The 25,185-nt window shown below is 42.5% G+C and overlaps 1 protein-coding gene across 4 annotated transcripts in view; it reads right to left on the bottom strand.

The window, feature by feature from the left end:
- Positions 1–25,185, bottom strand: part of SLIT3 (slit guidance ligand 3) — a 526,251-nt gene that overhangs the window by 442,483 nt on the left and 58,583 nt on the right. For all 4 annotated transcript variants that reach the window (XM_030229266.2, XM_050979618.1, XM_050979619.1 and 1 more), the window contains 2 exons: positions 17,025–17,096; positions 14,412–14,483 (listed from right to left, as the gene is read on the bottom strand). In XM_030229266.2, coding sequence (XP_030085126.1) covers positions 14,412–14,483; positions 17,025–17,096 — 144 coding nt within the window. The remainder of the gene's footprint in view (positions 1–14,411; positions 14,484–17,024; positions 17,097–25,185) is intronic.

Genomic DNA, 25,185 nt, shown 5'->3' with positions numbered 1-25,185 from the left:
AATTATTAACTGTGAAATTCCTGCCTTCCTGGCTCCAACCAGGCTAATCATATCCCTTCCTCTGTCTGAAGCTGGGATAGGAGAGAAACTTAACTATTAAAATTCCCCTGATTATTAAAACTCAGAGTGAAAAACAACCATGGAAGCCAGGAAAGAAACAATACTAGAGGAAGATTGAAGATGTTTATCAGGATCATTCTCTGAAGCAAATGGAGCAAAAGACCTACACTTTTTAATATTAATTATATTTTTGCTTTATTCATTTTCTTCTGGACAACTTCTGGGTGAGTAAAAAACCTTCAAAATTGGTAGGAAAAATTTCAATTTGTTCTCAAGGTAGAGGTCATCTTTTCCTGGAGGAGAAACTTTCTGTGGGCTCTGATTTCAGCTGCCTCCCTCATGCTCACACCCCTGGAAGGGTCACATCCAGTTCTGGATCTGTTGTCTCACAGAGCCCCACTCACAATTAAAGCAAAGAGGAGCTAAATTTAATCTCCACTGAAGGCACGATCAGCATAGATGGAAAAGAACAAAATGCATATGGAAGCAGAAGGAGAACACTGCTCAACTTGCAGCTATTTTCATCTTTTTGCAAGAAGAATCTAAACCAGAGTCTTTGCTACTGCAAAAGGAGGAGAAGACATTCCAACAGTCCTGCAGTGTTCCACCCCTCACAGGCAGAACCTCCTTTCCCTCTCATGCCAATATCACCAGAGCAGAAGCATTTCAGGGTTCAGAAATCCAATAAACAGGAAAAAAGAACATCCAGAATATCAGACTTATGCATTTCTTATACAATTAGTTGGGATAATATGAAAAAGCTGCAGTGCAATCACAATCCTTGACTTCTCACTCGTTCATGTACAAGGAGAGGGTCTGAGAAGCAACATGAACAGATCACACCAAATATAATTGTAGCTTTTACAATTTGAGATATTTTTGAGATACACTGAGATATGTTGAGATACTTTTGAGATATTTTGAGACAGAGTACTATCAGCTTCATGCTTTGTTCTCACAGCTTCAGGACAGTTTTCCTCTGAGTGAGAAACAACCAGAGAAAACCCAAACCCCCTTTTCTGCAAAGTTTCAGTGAGCTGATGCCCATTCACTCCTTGAGAAATTTCCTCCTTCAAAGAGAGACTTGCCTGCTTCCCATGGAATCAACATGAAAGCCCAAAGGAAAAGCAATGCAAGTATCATTTATTCACACTGGCCAAACTGTGCAGTTTTCCAGTGCAATTTGATTTCTCATTATGCCACTGACTTGGTTTGAAAATTTTGAAGCCATACCATGAGTTACCTCAGGCAAACTGCAAATATTCAGGGCCTGAGCAGAAATCACCACATTTACATGGCAAGGGAGGAAAAAAGCAAAGGATGTGGCTCTGCTAGATAATCTCACAGCAAAAATCTCTTCTGCACACCTTTGTTTTTCATTGACAATATCTAGTGTTATACTAATATCAGTGATCACATTCCACCCAGAAGTTTAAGGTGATACACAGGATCTGATTTAAACCTGACAGTTTTGTCATTGTCTCCAAATAGAGCAATTACCTGGTTTTAACCCCACTAATGTGTGATACCCATCAGCCTCCAAATCCTGTCTGCCTTTCTGCTGAGCACTGCCAGCTTTGACCCAGACCAAAGCACTTCATATTCTTCATGAAGTAAGGAGCACTCAGCTCCTTTCTACAGAAGTTCAAAAACTTTCAACTTCAACATCCATATTCACACATTGCTGCCTATTAGACAATTCATTCTCCAACAGAAAAATACAGACTACAGTGGTTTCACATTTTTTAATGGGTAGCTTTAGAGGAGCAGTCCAGCTACTTCAGCCTTTCATATGCAGAAATTATCCAAGTAACTCTGGGTTCATTCCCCAGCTTGACCATTTATTTTATTTCCCACTCAAAACATCTCCCTTTTGGCACTGTCCCTTTTCCTCCCTTGCTCTCAAGAGCTCCATGGCTCTGTCATCCTTGGAGATGTGGCCCAGGGAACATGATGCAGTTAAAAGAGTTCCTACAAGTTACTTGAAGGAAGAAGTGGTTACACCACGAGCTTGGGCAGAACCAATAAGCCATAAAAATGACTGAATGCATAAAAGACTGAACTAGAAAGACAGGAGTTACTGAACTCCAAGGAGTCAGTAAGTTTTTCTTTGGAAGCACTGGCTTGGGAAGCAGGAGCAGGAGCACAGCCAACTGCCTGCAATGGTTTCACCAGAAAATCCTATTAGAGTCAAAAAATCCGTTGTGATCATTAATGTAACTTCTCCTTTGCTCCATATCACTTCCTCTTGGTAAGGAAAAACAGTCAAGATGCAGCACCCAGTAAAAAAAGTCAACCTTATCCTTTACTTTCTGTCATCACCTCTTTATATTACTGCCCTAGGAAATAAAGCCAGATGATCTATAATGGAATTTCAATAAGGGCACTCTGAGGAAGCCCAGAACAACCATATTACAGGATTATGGTGTGGGATAAATGAACTTCTTCATCCACATGATGTGTTATTTCAGAAGCTTTTACAAAAACCTGGGGGAGATACCACTGCAAGTTGCTAAGGGACCATTTTCTGAAGGAAAACTGTTTAGAACAGTTATAACTTTGAGATCCCCTCTTCCAAACTGAGCAGGCTGGGTGGTCCTGGTTCACATTTTCAAAGCTGTCACAAGTAATAACCTTTATTACCAACTTCTCATTAGACTGAGAAAGATTACCTGCCCTCTCTCAGAAGTGCAGAGTACACGTCTGTGCATTTCAGCAGCACAGGAACTGTGGCTCTGGAACACTTCAGAGCTTTCAATATCAGAATCCAGCTTTTTTTTTTGTCTTTCTTAACTATCTCCTCATATGAAAAGAACCTGGCATTAGGATGGAGGACAGAACCACACAGATGGTCCCTGGCTAAGAGCTCACACTGCTCACACTGGCAAGGGAAGCAGGAGGAACAGGTTTAAATTCCAACTGTTCCTAAAGCCAACATGAAGCAACAAAAACATCCTAATTGCACCCTTGTGATCACCAAAAACTGCAATCAATGCCCTAAAGTGATACAGAAATGGACACAATCCTCAGTACCAACCAAAGAGAAGGTGAGAATAAAGACTCTCAAGTGTCAGAGTGTTTAATGACAGCATCAAGAAAATCTTCACACCCAGAAGAGGCGAGCAGAGGTGTATGCCCAGTCTCTCCACACAGCAGCAAGTTTACACAACTACTGAGCCACAGACATGCACTAGAGTAGCTTATACCTGTCTGCAGAAGACTTGAATGTACAAAAATTAGCAATTTCTTTGAACTAGCATTCAAAGAAGCCAAAAAAGCTTGATCCATAAACCCTCAGGCAGAGAGGGTCTCTGCTAAAGCTGCTTCTCAGTTTCTGCAAAGCTTTTAGAAAGTTCTCCTGTTTCAAATCAGAAAAAAATTAGGAACTCACACTGTGTAACACCAAAACACTCATAATAGAATGACAGAAACAGGGTTACTCTTTCATTACTCCACTGACTTGTGAAAAGAACAGGAACAATCCAAGAAACGATCTGCTGGAGCACCCCTAAATGCCCATAATTTTTAATATCTCATCAATTTTTTGTAAAGACACTAACATAGACAGGACTAAACCATTTTTTTACACCAGTGAGTAACCTCTCCAGGTCAGGGCTGAAAGCCTAGGAAGAAAGGAAAAGAAATTTTAGCATTCACATCTCCAAGCTACGCTGTCGTTATTGACAAGCCTTAAAAGTTGATATTATTTCTAGAGGTCAGAAATTACTGTGAACAATCAGCAGGAAAACTTCTAAGTACAACTCTTATTGTCATTTCTAGCAGAAGCAACAGAACCCTGTTCCTGTTTGAATAAGGCAGCACCAGCCCTGCTCCCCACACCATCCTTATATAGTAAGGAATGCTCAGGGCACTGTGGTGGCTCCTTCTCCCAGGGATCTGTGCCAAGCAGAACCAGGGAAAAAGGAAGACTTGCAGGATCATCTCAAACTGGATTCTTAAAAAAGGCTCCATCCTCCCAAGGCAATGGAATGGAATGAGGAAATGATGAAGTGGCACAAAGAGCACACTTGAGCCCAGTGTGCCAACCAAAAAGCCAAAAGCAATAAGGTGTTGCCCTACTCAAACAGATCAGTCAGAAACAGCTCCCAGCTGCTCTGTCAGCAGTGGAATTACCTGTCACAGCTCAGCCAAAGGACAGCATCTCCTGAGGAAGCCACAAAGATTATCAGACACAAAATCCACCTTAGCCAAAAGCTGAGAGCTCTGAGTTTCTGTGATAATTCCTCTGATCCACTTCTGCTTTCCCAAGGCTCAGCTGTTCTGAGGTGTTTCAGCATCCAGCAGCTCCCATTTCTCTCCTTTATCCCTAACATACCACAGGACAGCTATCCCTCTCAGAGTCACCAAACACAAATATGAAAATGTCCATGGAACATCCACAACACTTCCATGAACCCTCTTTTTTTTGGGAACCTCATACTAGAACACCTTGACACAAGCAGAAAGATCCAGAGATGATCTCCAAGGAACTGAGAGTGTGACATGGAGATCATTTTAGCCAGCATGGATTGGTTTGTTGCGTTCCATGTGGAAGGAAGGTGCAGCTGGAGGGGAGCTCCAGCCCAACAGACCCAGCCAAAATGGAGCTGGGCCACAGGAAAAGCAAAGCCAAGACTGCACTGATCTCTCCATGGCAGAGAGACTTCAAGACCTCCATATTCATGCATTCTCCAAGAACAAAAGGAGGTTGGAGGTTGAGTGTTTTGAATTCATCATGTTTCACTCGGGAGCAGGATTATTTAAGGATTGCTGTGCTCCACAGCATGAAATTCAGCCAACACTTGTGGTATTTCTGGGACAGCAAGCAGCATAATCCTTCTAGTATGAGGAAGCTCAAAGAAGCAAAACCCTTTTGATGAAATTATTTAAGCTAAATAAAGTTCACCCAAATAATTCCAGAGCACTGATGCAGCAGTTCCTACCCAACAGTAACACAGACACTTAAGCATTTCCTACAGATCTGCAAGAAATGACTGCTTAATCCTGAAGTGTTTTGCTTAAACAAATACCCTCATAAATCTCCACCAAGCACAAAAAAACCTGCTAAAATCAAACAAACAGGGCACAGAAAAGAATAATGTTTAAAAGCTGTGATGCAATGTCCAGTGCAGCTCAGCCTTTCCAAGTGAGTTATGGCTCAGGGCACTGGAAGTGTCCTCATCCCCCTGCCCTGTCACCACAGACTCCTCTGCTTACAGAACCTCTTGTCTGCAGAAACGAGACCCAAATTTGTTTTTCCATGAGTTCTTGTGGGTCAGTGACCTATTACAAAAACGTTTTGGATGAAATCAGGTTCATTTATTTTCATGTAGTTAAAATAAACCTCGTTGTTCTGCGGCCCTGGTCAGAGGCACTAATGCAAACCAAACTCTCACTGAAGCATTGCATCCTGCTCCTTGCTCCTGCCCTCAGCCTCCCCTGAACCCTTCCTGTGTTTGGACTCCTCCTGTGCTGCCCTATTGACAGAGCTGCTAATGGCTTCCCTTGGAAAAGAGGGGCCAATTTTTAATTTTTTTCTTTTTTTTTTTTTTTTTTAATAATGTTTGCAAAAGCAACAGCAGGTTTGCTCTTGGCCAGCCATAACCAAGAGCTTGGCTGTCCAGCAAAGGCTGAGGAATGTGTACCTGGGCAATAATGATGTGCCACAGACAGGGCAAGCCATGGAATCTGATGGCATTAGTGCCCTCTAGGAGCCCACAGGACATAAATGCACTAACTAGGAACTATCCTTTTGGAAATAAATAAAACTACCCTATTGGAAAAGATCTCCTCCCCACATGTTCAAAGAGGTGGTTCCCTAAAATGATTTCATGCACTGAATAGTCCCCAAAGGGTAAGAAGTGACACTACTGAACCATTTTAACAGTTATTTCACAGGAGTCCCATGACAATAAACACAGAAATCGGGTTCTTGGACAAAAACTTGGACAAAACCCATGGACAAGAAAGAGTGGCAGGGATTCATCTTTGAACTAGTTTATAACCAACACAGGCTTAACTCTTTTTTTTTTGGTGGTGGTGTTATTTTGGTCAGTTGGTTTTGGGTTATTTTTGCTTTGCTAAATAAAGCAGGTCCAGTAGAAACCCAGAGCAGCAGGCAGTGCACAAAGGATCAGCTGATCAAGGTTCTCTGGTTCCTCTTTTACCTTTTTTTTTTTTTCCATTTTACCTCCAGATTGTGTGGACAAGCCCTACCCCTTGCCAGGCACTCACCAATAGCAGGAGGATGAAATTTTTATCATTTCAGAATGTCTGTGCCCCTCACATCAAGCCCAATTCCGATTTCAGTGTCTGGGGTGCCAAGTTTTGCCAGGCTGACTGGGGATTGATTTCCTCCATTCAGCTGCACCTATTTCCACCTCAAACCCCAAGTGCAGCAAATGCAGAATTTTTTTCGGCAAATTGACAGCTTGCCATAATTTCACCAGGGTCCAAGGAAAAGGAAAAAGCAATTTTTAGGTTTTTCTAAATGGATGGTAAGAAATACAAAATATTTTCAAGCACATAAAATTTTTCAAGCACAAAATATTTTCATGCACATATTTTCAAGCTGGTTCTCACACCACAGCAGCTCACCTGTGCAGAAAAGATTGATATTTCAAAAAACCAGATATTTCAATGCTTGCAGAAATGCTTGATTAATTTCAATAAAAACTAAAGGTATGAGCTTTAATATAAATAAAAATCCCCACCATCAAGATCCAAGCCACAGATGCCTCTCACCTGAGGTGCCCCCTGCTCAGGGCACATGACACAGCTGAGCACTGCTCTTTTCCCAGCACCCACAGAATGACCAAGTTTGTCTCCAAAAAAAGCCCCAGATATATTTCTTTCATGTTTCAGCTTTTCCTGACACTTCTGTCCCAGTGATGCTTCTAGAAATCAGCTGACCTTTTCACACTGTGGCTCAGACTCCTGAGAGAATGGAACCACAGCAGCTTTATTAGGACACTGAACAGGACAGTGGTTTCTGTATGAGCAAAACACAGACTGGGGCACCTGAAAATGACCCAGGTTTGGCTTCCAGAAGTCACTTCAAGCTTTTTTCTTTTTCTTTTTTTTGTTTCACTTGCTCCACTAGTGATCTACACTTACACTTGAACCACTGTGTCTCTCCAAAAATAAACAAGTTCTACCTGCAAGCCCCCATTGGCAGGAGAAGGTAAACACTAATTAATCTTGAGATACTGAGGCATGGACATTACAGAAGTGTCTCTGTGTGAATACAGACTCCTTGGTTATTCTGGTGCACATTTATGTTACACAATATTCAGTTTTAACCATGAACAAATTCATATTATTAGAGTTTAAGTTCAAAAAAAAAATCCATTTTTTGTTTTTTCTAAAAAATAACATGAATTCTCTAGTTTCAAGGTTCTAGTTACCTCAGCCCTGTGGTAGATCTTCTGAAGAAAATTCAGAGCATTGCTAGGTATAATTCCTGACAAAACTGATGTCTAGAGATATGAAATCAACAAAATTCAAAGGGAAATTCACATTTTTCAGATTATAAAAATGTTAAGACAGTCTTAAAGCTTTAAGTGCGTTTCATTTTGGGATGTGCATTTACTGCTCACAGTATATGGAAAATTATTTATCATTCCTGGTCACTACACCCACAATAAGGGAACACTTTCTTCTGAAAAATTAATATAAATGATAGAATACTTTATTCCCCTTATGAACTGGGATGAGCTAACCCTCACTCAAGTATTTTGTCCCATCCTGAGCTGTGTGAGAATCTTGTCTCTATTTGGAAATGTATGTACCAGACATCTTGCAACATTCCCTTGCAGAAAAAAATGACTGTTTGTACTAATAGCTGCAAACCCCCTTCCTGCCCCAGTTTTATATGGACTGCATCTCTGAAGTGTGGGAACAGCAAAAAGAGAGCTCCTTTAAACCAAAAAGAACAATAATCATTGCTGACCATATCTGACCCATCACTCTCACAATGGACTGACATTGCTCTCAATTACTGGCACTTAAACAGTGCAAGAAAAATACATCTCAGTGAAATCTTCCAGAGCAGCCAGTGCTCAGTATTGACAGATAAGGGGAGCATGTGAGCCATATCCTGGGAACATTTATTTTGGCTGTTTGAGCCCAGAGCAGCACACAATGCTGAATCAAAAGCAACACCCAATTAATGAGCTTCCTCCTTCCTTCCAGGAATTAGCAAAGGTGAGCTGTCAGCTGGAGCCCAGGTGAGACTGGGTGCAACACCTGCACTCCTCACATTCCCTCTGTCAATATCCATTTTGCTGTTTTATCCTTTTATTTGTAGCCACACATTCCCCCATACAGATCCCCCGGAGCTACTCTGTCCTCACTCCTGGTTTCATCCCGAGAGATTCCAAAGGTAAACTATCAACCACACAGCTCAGCAATGCACCATCTGCACCTTGCATAGCAGTTTCCACCACATCTCATGAATAAAACTTGTATTTATCATTTTATCTTCTTGTTGTGATTCACATTCCTCAGGGAAGCTGCTGATTTTGCCTGGGTTCTGTTAAGCAACAAGAAACAGGAATTCCTTCCTGGTGACTTCCTCTAAAGTCAGATATGCAGTGGGAGCTCCTGCAGGGGTGAAGGGCAGCTGGGAAACCACTAAATTCCTCTGCTCCAGGCGTGATAAACCATGATTTATTTTCAAATTTGATTTGGGATTGCCAAAGCAGCTCAACCCTCTCCAGGGAAAGGACAGCACATCCCTGAGACTTCAGAGGTGGTCAGCTGGTTCAGCAGGGGCAGAATCAGATCTGGGGAAAAGGGGCAGTTCAGTTTCTTGCACCAGGTGAAAATCAGCCAATCTCCCTTTCTGGGGCTGACTTCCAGCCCAGCCAGCTGCACACAGGGCAAGGATGGAGCACCCTCCTCCCCACCTCTGCCAGCCTTCCACCTTTCCCACCTGGTCTCTCAGCTGCCTGGGGGCTGGTGCACTCAGAGGAGGTGCCTTCGAACAGCCTGATTTGGGCACTCTGGAGGAAGGGTATGTGAACTGAGAGGGGATCCAGGGGGTTAGACACCACCAGCCTCCCTCCAGAGCAGGATCAGACTGGGCAGTTCTGGGAATAACACAAGGCAGGAACTTGTGAGAATGGAAACCTGCTACGTGAGGGTGCTGCTGCTACTCTATTGCTGTCAGGGTCAGAACACAGCAGATGAAGTAGTGATGATGACATGGCTCACCCTTAAGCAGTAAAAAGTGCATTACAGCCCCTGGAAACTGCAGAGCCACACTCCAAATCAACACAATTTTCTTCAGACTCTACCCATGCAAGTTAAAACACTCAGTCTCTCAAAATAAATTCATGAATTTACCATGTATTTTTCAGAGATGTTGTCTGAAAGGGAAGCCCTGAACAAACCCCAGACTTGAGAGTAAAAACAAAGGGAAGGGACTCAATACTGTAAAAATTCTGCAGCACCAAGTGCTCCATGATTGTCCCACCAGCATCCAGGAATAAAACCAGTAACACCCTGTCAGATCCTCCCACCCAAAACATTCTGGCTCCTCACGTTGGACTTCTCACAACATAAACAGTCACACAGACACTCATTTGAGAAGCAGTGCTAAATTGGCTTGAAAATGCAAGGTAAGAGATTGCTTTGTCAGTTACTGGTTACAGGACTCTCTCTTTATGGCTGGAATAATTTCTCAGAGGAAATTATAAATATTATTATGAATTATTATTTCTCAGGGAAAAAGTTATGAACAATATTAATTCAATATTAACCAGTATCAATGAATATTACTTAAATTTGCAGGCATCAGCCAATGTGACAAGGAGCTTTCGAGTGCTTAGCTCCCAGCTGCAGCAGCACAAGAACTAAGTGCTAATCTATCCTTCCAACCAGGAGACCAGGACACACCTCCAGGTACCACAACCTGAATTTCAGGGCTGTTCATTCTTTGGCAGCTCCCACAAGGAGTGGTTCAGTTTCCAAGTGGTCTCTGATGGAAACAGCTTTCCCTCATTTACAAAAGATGGCACCGCTGGCACCCAGACTGTGACCTGGGATCAGACCCCAGGGGCTGTTTTCCCCCATGAAGGCAGCTCCTGCAGCAGCAGCAGCAGCAAAGTGCAGCTCAGGCTCTGACATATCCCACACCCAGCTCCTCAGGAGCCAGGGGGATGCTGCTGTTTTTGGGGGCAAAGCAGAGAAATCCATCACTGCAGCTTGCAGAGACACCTCCAGCAGCCCCTGGCAGCACACCTGGTACTAAACCAGCCCACCTGAGGCAGCTGGAGCAGCAAGAGGGCAAGTCACAATTGCCAAAGCCAATGAAATACCCAGCCACAGCTCTAAGTCCCCTCTAGGGAGTCTCTGTTCTCCTGCATCTCCAGATAAGCATTTTATGAGCAGGGATTTCCAATGGGATGCGTTACCCACCATGGCACAGGGAAATGGGGACTGAAAACAAGAAGGGATCTTTTCCTGAAAGGTTAAATTCGACCTGTGTGACATCTTCACAGCTCCCTGTGGCCTCTGAAACGTGCAGTGCATGCAGCTGCAGCAGGAACACCCAAACTGCTCAACCTTGTGTAAACACCAGGCTCTGCTCCATGCTGCCAAGGACTGCCTTTGTTTACAGCAGCAAAGAGCTGCCCAAAGCTTTTATTTCTCTCCCAGCCCCTCTGAAGCACCTACCAATCTCTCCACTCAGCACAGTAATTGTGGAAGATGCTTTTTGCATTACATGATTTATTTAAAGCACGTCCAATCCCAATTTATGAAATCCAGATTGTGAAGCACCACGTAACAGTTTATTCTTTTCCTCAGCACCTCTGGTCACTAACAGCAATTTTGCAGTACACTCTGCCAAATAAATACACTTAATACCTCAATCAAGCACTTGGGAAGCTGTTTACAAAGACTCAATGCACAGTAGCATCACTGCAGTTAAAAATCAAACCTCATTTCCATTTTGACCTGTGCCTTCACACACACCAAACCAAAACCATACCAGGGTTAAAATCTGGATTCTAGCTTTTTGCTGTTTTCTTAGAGCTAATTATTTTTCCCAACTTTGAGAAGATTTGATTTGGCCACGCTTATACATTTTTCCCCCCTCCTCTAAACAACAAAAACACAGTTTTAGTGTTTTCAGATGTGGAGATCTTTTATGCTTGCTAAAGACACTAATTTGAGCAGAAAGAAGCAGCCATCAGCCAAAGTCCATTCTTTTGAAGATTACAGAGCTACGTGACAATTCCTGGCAGTTGGCCGTGGAAAAGTCAGGATCTGTTGGTGTCTTATATCCTGCCTCATTTTTCACAGAAGTGTGTGACACCCATCTGGCTCTGGGAGAAATGTCAGTTCATCTTTCAGGCCCACCAATTCTCCTCTTGATCCTCCTGGCACGTGAAATTTCATCATCGTTTATCTTAAAATCCTGCACTGTGTTAATAGCAAAGCATAGAAGTGAAATGTTAAAATCCAAAAGAGGGGTCAGCTACCTCCCCACTAATCCCTGTGTTCTGGAAGAAAGCTCTACAACCTTGCTGCAGAAAAAGCACTGGAAACATTTTGGCTTTTCCACTGTGGTGAGTACCACTGGTCTTTCTCAGGATTCAACAGAACTTACACTGAATTTTGGGTTAGAGTCCTTCATTTTCCAAGTGCTGAGTACAAACCTGCCAAAAAAAGAAGTGGTTTCTACCTTCCACTTCCACAATGCTTCATTTCTCAGCTTTGTGCTGTCTGTCACTTAAAGATACCTTGCATGATGTTCTTTCTTCAACTGATTTGGCCAAATTTTATTGAGCCAATAGTCAATTCTGACCATATCCTCCTTTATTTGCATTTTAAGTGTTAATGTCCCTCAAAAAAACCCAAAAAATCAGAGTAAATCCAAATAAGTGGAGGGCCACCCCATGGCAGATTTGGCAGCAGTGGGTACCCAGCTCTAAAGACATTTTATTTAAAGCTTACTTTTACAGGACAAGTCAAACAAAATGTTGCTAATTTGCTCAGATCATAAGGATGGAAGTGCTTCAATGTCCAGAGAAGGGAAAATAAAAATTGAGCTCCAATATTCACCTGAGCCTAAGCCCTCTGGAAGCTTACCATGAGGAGTGGAACACACTTCCCCTGTTACTCTGAATGAAAACCTTTATATGTGCTGTTCTGCCAGGAATAGAAATTACTCCTGTTCTTTAAAGTTTGACCCAGTACAGCTGCTTTGTTTAAAAATAAGTTAATGATTACTTTTGCATCCACTTCAATAGATCAAAAAAGAACATTATTCCAAAAATCGAAGCAATGTTAGTGATTTTTATTTGTTATTTGAAAGAAATTAAATGGAAAAGAGCCAGGCTTTTTTTAAATGCAACCAACATACTTTCTTCATTAACATTTTGCAATGTTTGACAATACTTAATAAAATAGCTTTAATATTACCTAAAATGTTGCAATTTAGCCTTTGTGAGTTACGCCAAACTTTCCACAGTCCACTCTCCAAAGCCCACTCATAGCAAAGAACCCAGATTTATAGTTTTGTCCTAAAAATGATTTAAGCTAAAATACCAAAAATTTTCAAGTTTCCAGCCCTCCCTTTCATACTACATTAATTTAGGAAATATTTTAATGACAGGCAATCCTAAAAGAGAAGCAGAGATGCAGCATGGTGAGCAGGCCAAGTTAAGAGTTCATATAGGGAAGGCAAAAAAAAAAAAAAGCTGAGACTTTCAAACATCACAGACTTAAAGAGACACTGTTAAAGGTATCAGATTTCCTGCCTTCTGCTTTCACAATCTATTTTGTTCTCATTTGCTGGCAGAGCAGGCTCTGCACAAACACACAGATGACACTTGAGTTTTGTTCCTGGCTACTCCAGCCTTTCTCCTGGAAGTTTTTCAAAACTCGTTCAAAATTTAACTACCTGAACTTTTATCTAAATATAGGTATGAGAAAACTACAGGAAACTTTACCTAAATATAGGTAGGAGAAAGATTTATTTCTATATGTATACACATGTATATAAAATGAGCTCAGAACTGGGACTTGGTAGTAAGGATACTGACTCTTCACAATGATGAATAACCTGAAAAAACTGTTCTACAATGTCAGGCTATGTTTAATTTTAGAAAATTAAGCTAGGGTTGTCTTTTTTTTTTTTTTTTTTTGCTGAAATAAATCAGCTATGGCAAAACTCTGCACCTGAAAGTACTTTTTAATTGAATATAGGTGCAAATCTGTTAGAATTTAAAGCTCATCTCCCTTCTTGCCATAGATGGAGCTTTCTGATTCATGACAAAAGTACTGGGTAAATTAATTTAAATGTTCAGCACACTCATTAAACAACTCAAATGCAAATCTAATCCTGAGATCATCTGAAACAGCTTTAGTAGAGCATTAGCTCAATACTCCAGACTTCTCTTGAATAATTGCTAGTGGGTACTTAACTCTTGAAAGCTGCTTTAGAAAATATCAGTGGGAAAATAACAAGTCCTACAAGAAATGCCTGCAGATAACAGTTACCAACCAAGCATAAAAAGCCTGCATTCCAAACCAGCTTGGGATATTGTTCTGGTCACCTACCTCTAACAAAGGACAATTCTCCAAGGTATTTCAGTTTTACACAGATTTCCTTCTGCTCTTGCCATCAGCAGAATTAATGATGATGAAAAGGAGCACACCCAGCTAAGAGCAGCAACTGGGTGCAGAATTAACTTTGTTCTTCCTAATATTTAAACTTACACTCCTGCAGGGCCAGGGGTTTCCTATGAACTGATTCCAGATTAAGAAACATCCCATATTCACCTTCTCCAAAAAAATAAAAGAAATTAACTTGATTGCTATCAAAAGCAGAGGAAATCTACAATCCATCCTCCACTAAGTCTTCCTTGATACCCTGGAATCCACTGCAATCACTGGCATTATGCTCCTTCAGAGGAAATGAAGCAAATCAGAAAACTAAAAATAAAGGCAGATTTAGAAATATGTCATTCTCAAAGGACAAAATTTGAATTTCCATCAGCATAGACATATAAAATACAAAAATATCCAATAATATGAAATTATTATTTTAAAAAAATCCTTCCCCACATACCAGTTTTAAGGCTTGCCCAGATAATATCCTTCTGGTAATGTTATTTCACTGCCAGTTCTATTTTCTTGGCAGTCACTCTAATTTCAAGTATTAGCTATCATGTAATGTAAATTCAGCTGTCTTTAAGAGCATATTTTAATTTAGGCAGGTACTCATCTCCCTCTTTGTTAAAGAAAGTTAATTTTATTCTCATTATATATTATGGATGACCATTGAGAGTGAGGTAGAAATTGTGCAGCTTTCCATAGGTGTAAATACAGATACTTACAGCCTTTCAAGTTGTTTCAGATCCTGAAAAGCTCCACGTTCTATCACACTGATCTGATTTTCTTCCAAGTGTCTGCAAAAATTCCAGAAATCCCAGTGAATTTTAACAAAATAGAAAAGCACCCCCACTTCTCTTCAAACATTATCAAAGTGCTTCTCACTTAAGTGCCAATACCAGTTTTAATTGGAGATTATTAAACTCATCAGGGCAGAGGAGCACTGTTTCTCTTGGTCACTAGCAGGAAACTGATTCCAAATTTTCCTCCTGACCTCCACATTTGGAGGTAAATATTTTTGTTCCTAAACCTCTGTAACCACATTTTGCTCAGAAAGGTGCTGGCCTGGAGGCTGGGGGTTACATCCCTGGGACACTCCTCATCTCCCTAGAACATTTGTGTGCCAGAATTGAGGTCACTGACTTCCACAGCCCACAGCAGGAACCCCCTCCATGGCAATGGGGGCTTTGTGGGGCCACACTCTGCCCTGCCCTGATTTCAGGCTTGCCCTGGAGCAAATCCTCCCTAAGTGCTCCCAAGGGGTTCCACCTCCAGGAGCAGCAGCTGTGACCCAACCCTGGAGCCCCACTGCCCAACAGGGTGCAAAACCACCTGGGACAGGTCCAGCTCTCCCTGGGGCTGACCCTGCTTTCCCCTCCACCTGACACCACCACTGGAACAAGCAGAGGAGTTATTTAGATTTCCCTACAAGCAAAGGAGACTGATTCTCTCTGCTTTGCAGGGCATGGCTGCCATTCAGAAATGCCAAAATTTCTGCCACAGCAGAAATGCTCCTGACAGGTGAAGTGGAAGCCAAGGGAGAGAGATTCCCACAGTCCCATCTGAGGTGACCTTTTCCCTCCCTGCAGCACACATCCATCCCTGCTCCTGTGAGAGCACTCAACACCTCTGAAGAGTCTGGACCCAGGGAAAACCCCCATTCCTGCCTGGCCAACAGCCACTCCTCTGCCCTCAGTCCTCTGAGGATGCTCAGAGCTTTGGACTGGGCAGGGGCTGAGGGCACAGCCAGCCAGAGAGGATTGCACAGGTAACACCAAGGAGATGAAAATACAGAACTGCCAAACTCCAGCACATCAACAAGAGAGTCATGCTGCTTAAAGGACAGCGAGGAAAACTGAATGAGGAAAAGGAAAAGGGATGAAGCTGGAGGGGATGAAAGGAGAAGATTTTCTCCTTTCCATCCATTTTGAATGTGTGCTGTTTGCTTCAGACTGGAGGATTTTTTTCTACTGCACAGGGCTATGAGTTTCCAGGTGCCTTGCTCCTAGTCCTTATTCTGATGTGTTCAAACAGAATTATGCTTCCTTTCCAGGAACACTGGGACAGGCTGCAGATTTCTGTATTGCCTCTGAACCCCCCAGCAAACAGGGCAGGGAGAGAAAAAAGGAAAAATGGGGTTTAGTAACAGAATTATGAAGGGACCATAACAGAAACAAAGAAAAGGTAAGAAAAATCTGAAGGATGTTTTATTCCAATGACTTCTGTGGCAGACACCATACTACTCAAAGTCTGAGCAAATGAGTTACACAAACCCAGAATGAACACAGGACAAAAGCACCAAAAGCTCTAAAGATGGCAGTTGTACATTTTGGTTCTTCCTGAAGGCACAAAAGACTGCAGCAGCAGTGAGCAATGTCTGACACAATGAAAACCCAACCAAACTGAAACAACTATTGGCATCAATATAGCATAGAACATGTATTTTAATAGACTCTCAAAATGGTACTGACAGCTGGGATGGGAGCCAAGGAAATCTCAATAACCCCTCTGCTAGAGATAAGAGAAACAGCACAAGGACAAAAAGTCTTCCCATAGATTTGAGGTGTTCCCTTAACTGGACAACTTGTCCATAGGTGCTGAGGTAGCAGGAGCAAAGACTCAGCTTTTCCTTAGCAGGATTTAAATATCACTTTAATTGTCACTAAAGAACTCTAACAGTTCTTTGGTTGCAGCTTTAGGGGTTTGTTTTAGAGGACAGTCAGAGGATTCCTCACTAACTCAGCTGGGCTGATTGAGGTTCATGCAGAGAAAACAGGAAGCCAGGAATGACCAAGTCTACATCCTGATGTCCAAGGCCTATCTACAGGTAAAGCTCCTGACAGATACTGAGCTCATGAGACAGCACCACCTGAAATCTTTGTATTTATGACTGTGTACTAGACCAAAAACCTCACCAATCTCCTTGTGCTCAAGTTCTAGAGCTGTTCTTGATCAACTTCTGCTTAACACGATGCAGAATGCTGTTAATGGGACTGTACCTCACAATGGCCAAAATCTCAAAGCCCTGTTTGCTAGTGTCTCAATACAAGTGAATTATGCATGAGTGATTGCAAAGCAGACCAAAATCTTCAGCACATGACTTATTCAGAGCTAGTAAGAAACAAGTGAACAGCTCTGAAACCACAGTCACTTTAGTATAGAACTAAAACTTACTGCTTCACATGGCAAACTGTTCAGGTTGAGTGGCTTAGAAGAATACCAACAACTGAATAATGTGCCAAAATTACTAGAATTTGATCCCTGGAATTAAGGAAGTTCTGAGCAGTAGCAGCCTCAGACAGTCTCATAAAAACCAGACAAGTTTGTGTGGTACTCACAAGACACGAAGATTCTTCAGCCCCGTGAAGTCTGTCTTGGTAATTCTTGTGATGTTATTTTTTTCTAGATCCCTGCAGAGGAAAAAGAGAGCAGCATTCAGACCCCATAACTGACACCCAAAATTCCATTAGCAGAAAGGATCTGCATCACTGGAGCACCCACCAGCTGCTCAAACTGTACAAACATACATTAAAAGCATCAAAAATCTCAAATACCAAGTCATCAATCTCAATGCATTTTGCCTTCTCCTCCTCTGTGTTGTTCTCACAGATGAAGTTTCTTCTAAAACTGGGTTTCTCCCATGTTTAGTTCTAGTGTCAGTGCTCACTGTAAGCTTCTTTCCCCCTCACACTACAATTCTGTAAAAGGCTGTGCATACCCAAGACCCAATCAGTACAAAACAGCTGAAATAAGTGTACAGGGCCCCAAAATTATCATTCTAAACCCAAGTGAGTCCAACCTGCTGCAGAAACCTTGGCCACACAGAGCCTGAAAAGAGGATAAATTAGTTCAGTGACTCCTTGTGTGCTCCTACCCAGCTGACTGGAACACTCACTGGTGCCACAGGACCTGGTTTGGCATTTTCTCCCCTCTAGACCTGCCTCTGCCAAGAACCCCTGAAGTCCTGCCAGCTGAGCACTTGGCTGGAGAGATTTCATGGTTTTCAGTCCTGTCCACACTGTTCTCCATGACCTAGTGCTATCCAACAGAGACAAGACAAACAGCTGGTCTTCCTTTCTGGTCTTCATGCCATCAAAAATATGGCATGTAGACACAAAATGTATAATATTTTTGGCATTACTTTTTCGAACATTTGACATCAATCTATGAGTCTAACATACAAGCAAGACCTTGACTGGATTGGAGCAGTATGTAATGCACTAGAGCACAGAAATAAGTGTTTAAGAATATTGGAATCTACTTCTAATGGTTATTGACAGACATCAAAATAATACTAATAGAATCCTTAAGCCATAAAATGGATTATAAACAGATTTCACAAACTATAAGCCTTAGTTCATGCATTTTAGCACGAGACATTTCTATAATTCAAGAAACATTCTCCTGTCAGGAAAGCACAGATGGAAAGTAAGGATAAAGATAAGGAAATGAGGGGGAAAAGGTCCCTCTGTTTCAGCTATATGAACAGGACAGCCTGTACCCCCACTTGGCTGATGTCAGCTGTATTTCAGAAGGTTCCCTGAAGAAAAGAAGCCACCAAGGCTGTACAGGGCACTTTCACTGCCCGTTCCAGCCACTCTCTCCCATTTGTCTTTGTCCTTTCGATTCACTCGTGCTTTTCCCCAAGAACACCTCTGAATCACTGCCTACATCTTTCAGATTTTCCAGCCTAATTTCCTCTTCTGTTCTGAGTTCAGTTCTTCTACCCTGGTGCATCATGAAGGACTCGCTGGTGTGCCATGAGCCGACTGCAAGAAACGCTGGAAGGAATTACGTCTGGAGTAAGCAGCGCGCAAATCGCCGGAGTTGGACTCGCACGTTGTTCCCCATCTGCTCCTCGTGGCATTCCATCACAAGCTTTGCCTTTATCTCAGAGAAGCTCCAGCAAAACACAGCATTAAGCTGGTTGGAATCCCCCAAGGCACAGAGGAGCCAGCCAAGGGACATGGAGCAACACGGTGTCCATGGCTCTTTTTTTGTGTGTTTTGGTAAGACTTGATCCCAGCACAGCTTTACTTGGCTTCAGTGCATGAACCACCACTCCTGCCATCCACACAGCAACCTCTCCACCACACCCAGGCTGAGACAGCAGTCCCACACACGAGCACAATTCCCCAGGAACACTCAGCATTCTTCCCCTGGGGAAATCTGCAGCTCTCTGTCCTGAAAAACTTCAGCATTCCTTGACCAACACACATCTTGAGATGGCTTTTTCCTCTGCTCCTGCAGGCTGGCACAGCCTATCCTGTATACACAACATCAATCACCCTATTAATCACTTACAGAGTTTAGTGTCTGAGTGAAAGGTTTCCATTTCTCTTATTCCAATTACTTGCACCATGCCCTAACCTTAAGAGAAACATTCCTCGTGAAGCTCACTCTGCTCAAACTGTAACTCTGTTTTAAAAAACAGTGTTTACCTTCTGAACATTTGCTTTTTCCAGCGTGCTCTGCCTCCAGGCTTATCTGCCATTTGAAGAAAAACAGACTAAAACTGTGATGAACTATGTAAAATTCCCTCCTCCTGTTCACAGTAGAGCTAATGCTGCTGCAGAGCAGCAGATTGCCACAGGTTACCCCATTAGTCAATTAAACTTTGTGACTCTGAAGTTACTGAACTAATGCAGACATTAGCGGTTTACAGCTGGTATTTGTGGGCAACATAATATTTTATGTTTCCTTCATAAAGTTTGGCAGCTGATTATGGGCTCACTAGTGGGTTTCAACTACAAAGAGCTAAACCTTAACATGTAATCTTGGTTGGCTTTCAAACACTTCAGTGTTCAAAAGGACTCTTGGAACCAAACAGATTTCTTGGAAAAGAAATCATCTGGGTCTGAGATATGAGGAAAATAATACCAGGCAGGCAAATTTATTTATATTTCACTTCAACACGTATCTATGTCCAGATGAAATAATTCTATGCAATATTCTTATTGTGTAGAATTCCTGAATTTTGGGCAGTATGTGGGGCCAAGCAGATCTTGAATCCTACTCCACACACCTATCACTCCCACAGCACCAGCTACTACTCCTGGTTATTTCACATTCAAATAAGATAGTCTAATCAATTAAAAACATCTAAGAAATCTCCATTAAGGAATACAGGTCTCTCCTGGAGTGTCAGCAGCAAAGTTGATTATCACTCCACTAAAAAGAAATCAGAAATGACATCTATATCAGCTTTGGTAAAGCTCCTGACATTAGGTCTGCCCTGTCAATTTAATAATTTAGTTTGGAATAATTTGTAGGCTAAAGCATGCTAAGAACAATGCAGCTACAGGGGCAGCTTTAAGAAAACAGACCTGGAAGGAATTATTTCAGTGAGGCTAGCAACATGAATTGGACTAGAATGGTACAAGACATCAGCGAGTTCAGATGAACTATTAAGGGAGATTTACTCATAAACATGTCCTGCTATGTTCTAATAACAATTTAATTCAACACATATTTTGTAGATGCTGAAGACTGAGTCACACAACATACACAGTTATTACAAACAGGGATGCTTGGAGCAACTGGAGCAAATCCTGCTTCATTGCAATAATTCCTCTGAATTGCTTCATCTTTCATTCTTCTCTGAAGACAATCAAGTGAATTTAAGACAGACTTTCCAATGGCTTAAAGCACCAGCATTCCCAGGAGTGCACAGATTTCCTCTGCTACATTACTTAAATTTCAGCTGATAATTACTCTGTTCAGCCACTCAACTCTTCCAAAACATCCGGACGCTGTCTCAGCCCCCACCCTCTCCCTTGGACTGGATGAAGTTCATGCTTGGAGAAGTAAATCCACTTGTCTCCTCACACTTTGTGCTTCTGCCTTCCGGGCTCTCCAGCCTTGGCAGTCACAGCTCCTCATCCTGGACAGCTCAGAGCCTCCCTCCCCTCCCTGCTGCACCAAGTCAGGGCTGATCTGACACCCCAGCACCCCCACAACCAGCAGAGCAGCTCTTAGAGAAGAGCCAATAACAGCAATCAGATGCTTAAGTCTTGCACAATCTTCAGCTCAGTAATTCTGTAGATGTGTATAAATAAAATACCTTACACAACGTTCAAATCCTTTTAAATACAAGGATGCAAAAATTCAAAGCAACACTGCTGGACTACAGCAAGTTCCTTTTGTAGTCAGAGGTTGTGATGCTACCATCTGAACCCTCTCCCTGTTGTAATAGCCAAGATAATTGGATAATAAAGTTTGGGCCCTCATCATAGTTGTGAATCTTAAACATACCCAGGTCAATCCCTGACCTAATTCCTCAACACATCCAAGATGATGGGTTTGGGGTCCTTTAATCAGCTGCTCATTTCAGAGCTCTGGCTGCCCACTTGTGCTTTTCCAGGCACAGAGAAGCCAAACTGAGGACTCTTCCTGAAGCACAGACCAGTTCTCTCCCTACACCTCTGAAATGGTTTGGTTCTGCAGCCCCTGGTACATGGGCACACAAAACACACTCATTCTGATGTTCCTTTTGCAAATGCTGGGCTTGCTTCAAGACAAGGCTCTGTTCTGTGCTTTAAAAAAAGAAAAAACAATTTTTTTTCTTTATATTTTTCTGATCTGGAAACTACCAGACTTCAGTCCTAATTCTGTTACCTTTTGGTCAGAAAATAAATTGCCTAAATTTAGTGCCCTTTCTAGAAGGAACACAGTTGTTGCATTTGGTTAAAGCTGTTTATTATCAATAACTGCTCAAAAACATGAAATTTGCCTCTGTTTCAGAGAATTCTCAGGTGCCCTTCTGGCAAACAGAGACATTCCTAAGAGCAAAACTGAAGATCCTTAATGTCCAGTAATTTCACGGCAGGAGCTGATTTTGCATTTCAGTGACAAACACAAGTCCAAGATGGGCAGTGTTTTGAAAAATATCTATTGTCTAATTAATATTATTTGTCTTTAACCTAAGACAACATTAGACAAAATGAAAACCCATGGAAAAGAAAAATAACCTGCCATCTAAGGAGAAGGAGCACCAGACTTCATTGCAGTCCTCAGATATTTCTTCATTTACATCAATAAAGAATTCAATAAGAGCAGTAGGGAAACTGTATTTAAGGAAAAAATGAACTGCCACACGCTTCAAAAAAAACCAGCTCTTACCCAAGTTAAACAGCACCCAGATTCTTTCCTGTCCAGCTGCTTCCTAAGTGAGGTAAATATTCATTTCTAGTCACAGAACCTCAAACACAAAGTTGAGTTTCTGTTCCTGCTACGTTTTCAAAGTGGTTACCACACACCAGTTCAAAGCAGGGACAAACAAATCAGCCCAGGACCCAACATTCTGGAAGGAATCTTGATTCAGCCCACACCCCACAATCTACAGGGAAGATGAATTTCTCTTCACCTCATTTTTTTGTATTTTCCAAGAAGGAATGCATAAAATTTGCGTGTCACAGAACAAAGTTAGGAACTAATAAAACCTCTCTTGTTCTCCCTAAAAACAGGTCAGGATCCAACACACCATCTAGAATTCCCATCAAAACAAACCTCACCTGGGACACAATCCATGCAACTTCCAAACGTTCATGAAGAACAGAAGAAAAATAATTTCCCAAGAAACTGAAGAGCACCTGTTTGGAAGTGACAGCACACATCCTTTGCTGGGATTAATCTGCACCACATTCCAAAGGGTTCACTTCAAATGGCAAATCGACACTGAAAGCATGGGAGCCAAAATCCAAGTGATAATGAATTAATCCAGATTCCTGGATCTAGGGAGCTGCTGATGTTTTTCATTACCCCAATTCCTCCAAGTAACTGAAGCAGCCCTCACTCCTGAGAAACAAGGCTTTTTCTGTGCCACTGCACTGCTGAAGGACTTGGTCAGCCCACAGCATCCTGAGTGGCAGCTGAGGCATCCCCTGGAAGTGTTTCTGTGCTTTGTTTTCCCCAGCCACCACCCCAGGGAACACTCAGCACCTGAGCTGGACAAACCTGCATTTTCCACAGCAATGCATTTTTCACCCTTGGCCTGGCTATCTCTGGCACTCCAGAAACTTCAAGCCATGAGGAAAACTTCCTGATTTTTAGGAAAGCTAAAAGCTGGAGGCAAAGCTGGAGGTTCAGTCAAGCCTCCCCTCTTCAGGAGTGCTTTAGCTCTTGGTCTGGGATCATGCAAAAACCAGGACCAGGAAAGGGACAAAAATGCACTCCCATGTGTGAATGTACCCACAGAGCAGATTCTGGCTGCCCTTTCCAGTCTTTCACACACCCAGTGTCTGTTTTATTATTTTAACCATTTTCCAGGATTTCTGCTGTGCAGCTCATTTTCTTTAATGGGTATGAACTGCCACCAGCCTCTTAACCTTAAATGACCATAATTCCCAACAGAAAGCACTTGGCAATTCTCTCTTTTGCCTTCAATCCAAAAACTTCAAAGTTACTGTGATAAACTGCTCAATTATAACACTATCCTGAAGCCCTCTGGCAGCACAATCTGCATATCTTCAGATTGAACATATTTTCTTCTCAAGTTTTGCAATGCAGGAAATGAATTCCTGGGACTGGGTTTTATGAAATACACAAATTCCACTAGTTTCCAAATCACATGGGCAAGTATGAACATCACTTCTAAGGAAAGACAAAAAACATCAAAATCATCTTCAGCTGAGGTAATTCCATTTTTAAAAAACAGTACATTTCACCTCCATAAGACTTGGTATTTTTTTCTTCTAATCAGCTGACTTTGCAAAGGAGCATGAGAATTTATTTTTATTTCTACTGAGCTCTAGAAAGACTGGCACTCTAGGAACCTATCACATCATTTAGCTCAATAGAAGAAAAATATTCAAAGTCCTCCACCTGAGAGGGAATAAACCCAATCAACAAGCCCAGGTGGGGCATGGCATGAGCAGAAGATGCTTTGCAGCAAAGTCTCCTGGAGCCCCACTGTGCCCCAAAACCCCAGCAGTGACCCTGGAGCAGCAAAGCCACCTCAGCCACAGAAAGAGGGGTTGGGAATTGGGAAGAATGCACTGCTGCCTTGTCCTGTGGGTTTCTGCCAGCCCTTCTGCAATGCTGGGTCAGGGCAGGCTCTCAGGACAGGAAAGAGGCTCTCTGGAAGCTGCCTGGTGTCATCTGAACAGAGGCTGAGACACCTGGGTTTGTTGAACTCAAATTAAAGAGAGGTTAAGGGGAGATCCTACTGCAAACTCCAACCAGCAGCTTGGAGACCACAGACCCCCTTGCCTGATCTGCAGGAAGAACAAGGCACAGGTGGGGAAACATGAAGAGAGAAAAAAACCAAGCCCTGCTACAACCACCAGTGCATTCCAAATGTTCTGCAGAGTTTCAGCAACAAGAACTGCACAGATCCACACAGAAATACTGGGATCCAGCAATGTGCACATCTTGTACAAGAGTAACAATCAGCTCGCTGTTCAACATTTCTGAATTGTTGCTGTAGCTGTTGGATGCCACGTGTGTGACCCTGGATAGTTTCAGTCCTCAGGAAAATGCAAACAGCAATTAAACAGCCACACAATAGCTGGAGTGTGCAAATCCCATGCTGCAGTCCATCACAGTTTTGTAACACACCTACACGACAGCTTTTAATTCAAAAAAGGTTAGATGCTCTGCTCTGATTAGAGAAGGCTTTCAGGTATGAGTCAGAATGTTTTCTTTCTGTCTGAACAATGAGAAAAACGGACCTTGGAGGTTAAGTGCCCTAATTTTGTGAATAAGCTGTCCATTCTAAAACCCATTACAGCAGTGCTTGGTTAATAACACACATTAAGGGTCCAAATGATCTGGAACTGCTTGCAGACAACACACTTCTGCCCTCATCCTTATAAAAATAGGAAAAAAAAATATTTGGCAAACTTCAAAGGTTAAGAAATATCCAGGAGAAAAAAAAAACCCTTCACTTTTTGCAACTTGTGCAGTTGAATCCCAGGCTGAATTCCCTACAGCAGACTGCAGTGGAAGTCACACCAAGGCCCACACAAAGCAGCATAATGGATTGAGTAATTCAAGCATTCTGCTTCTTCCAAGGAAATACATGTTTGTCTCAGCCTGCAGGAATTCCTCTCCAATAATGAGAGTGTTCAGGTTTCCTTGCCCACATGAAGGAATGGCTGTGCTGACAGCAGAATGTTTAACAGTGCATTTCACACTCCTGGGTCCTTCACCTCTGTGCCCAGAGTCTGAACTTGCTCTTGATGTGCTCCAGATCTGCTCTGGCAGGGTCACCTGTGCCCTGCTGGAAGGGAGGCACTGCAGGAAGAGTGAGGGGGTGAGGCTGAACTGGCCCTTCCTCGAGTGCCAGTGCCCACCTGGGCTGAAGAAGCTCCTGGAGATGGAGCTCCAGCACAGGAGGGAGAGGACAAACAGCACCCAGGGGTGCAGGAACACTGCCCAGACCTCAGGTGATGGTCTGGGCAAAGTCAGAGCTCATCTGGAGCTCAGGCTGGCCAGGGTCACCAAGAAGAGCTCCTAGCAGTGCACCAGCTATAAAATAATTCACAGAATGACTGGGCT

This window comes from Serinus canaria, chromosome 13, assembly GCF_022539315.1.
Source record: "Serinus canaria isolate serCan28SL12 chromosome 13, serCan2020, whole genome shotgun sequence".
NCBI classification, from domain to species: domain Eukaryota; kingdom Metazoa; phylum Chordata; class Aves; order Passeriformes; family Fringillidae; genus Serinus; species Serinus canaria.
This window is presented reverse-complemented; position numbering and strand designations above follow the sequence as displayed.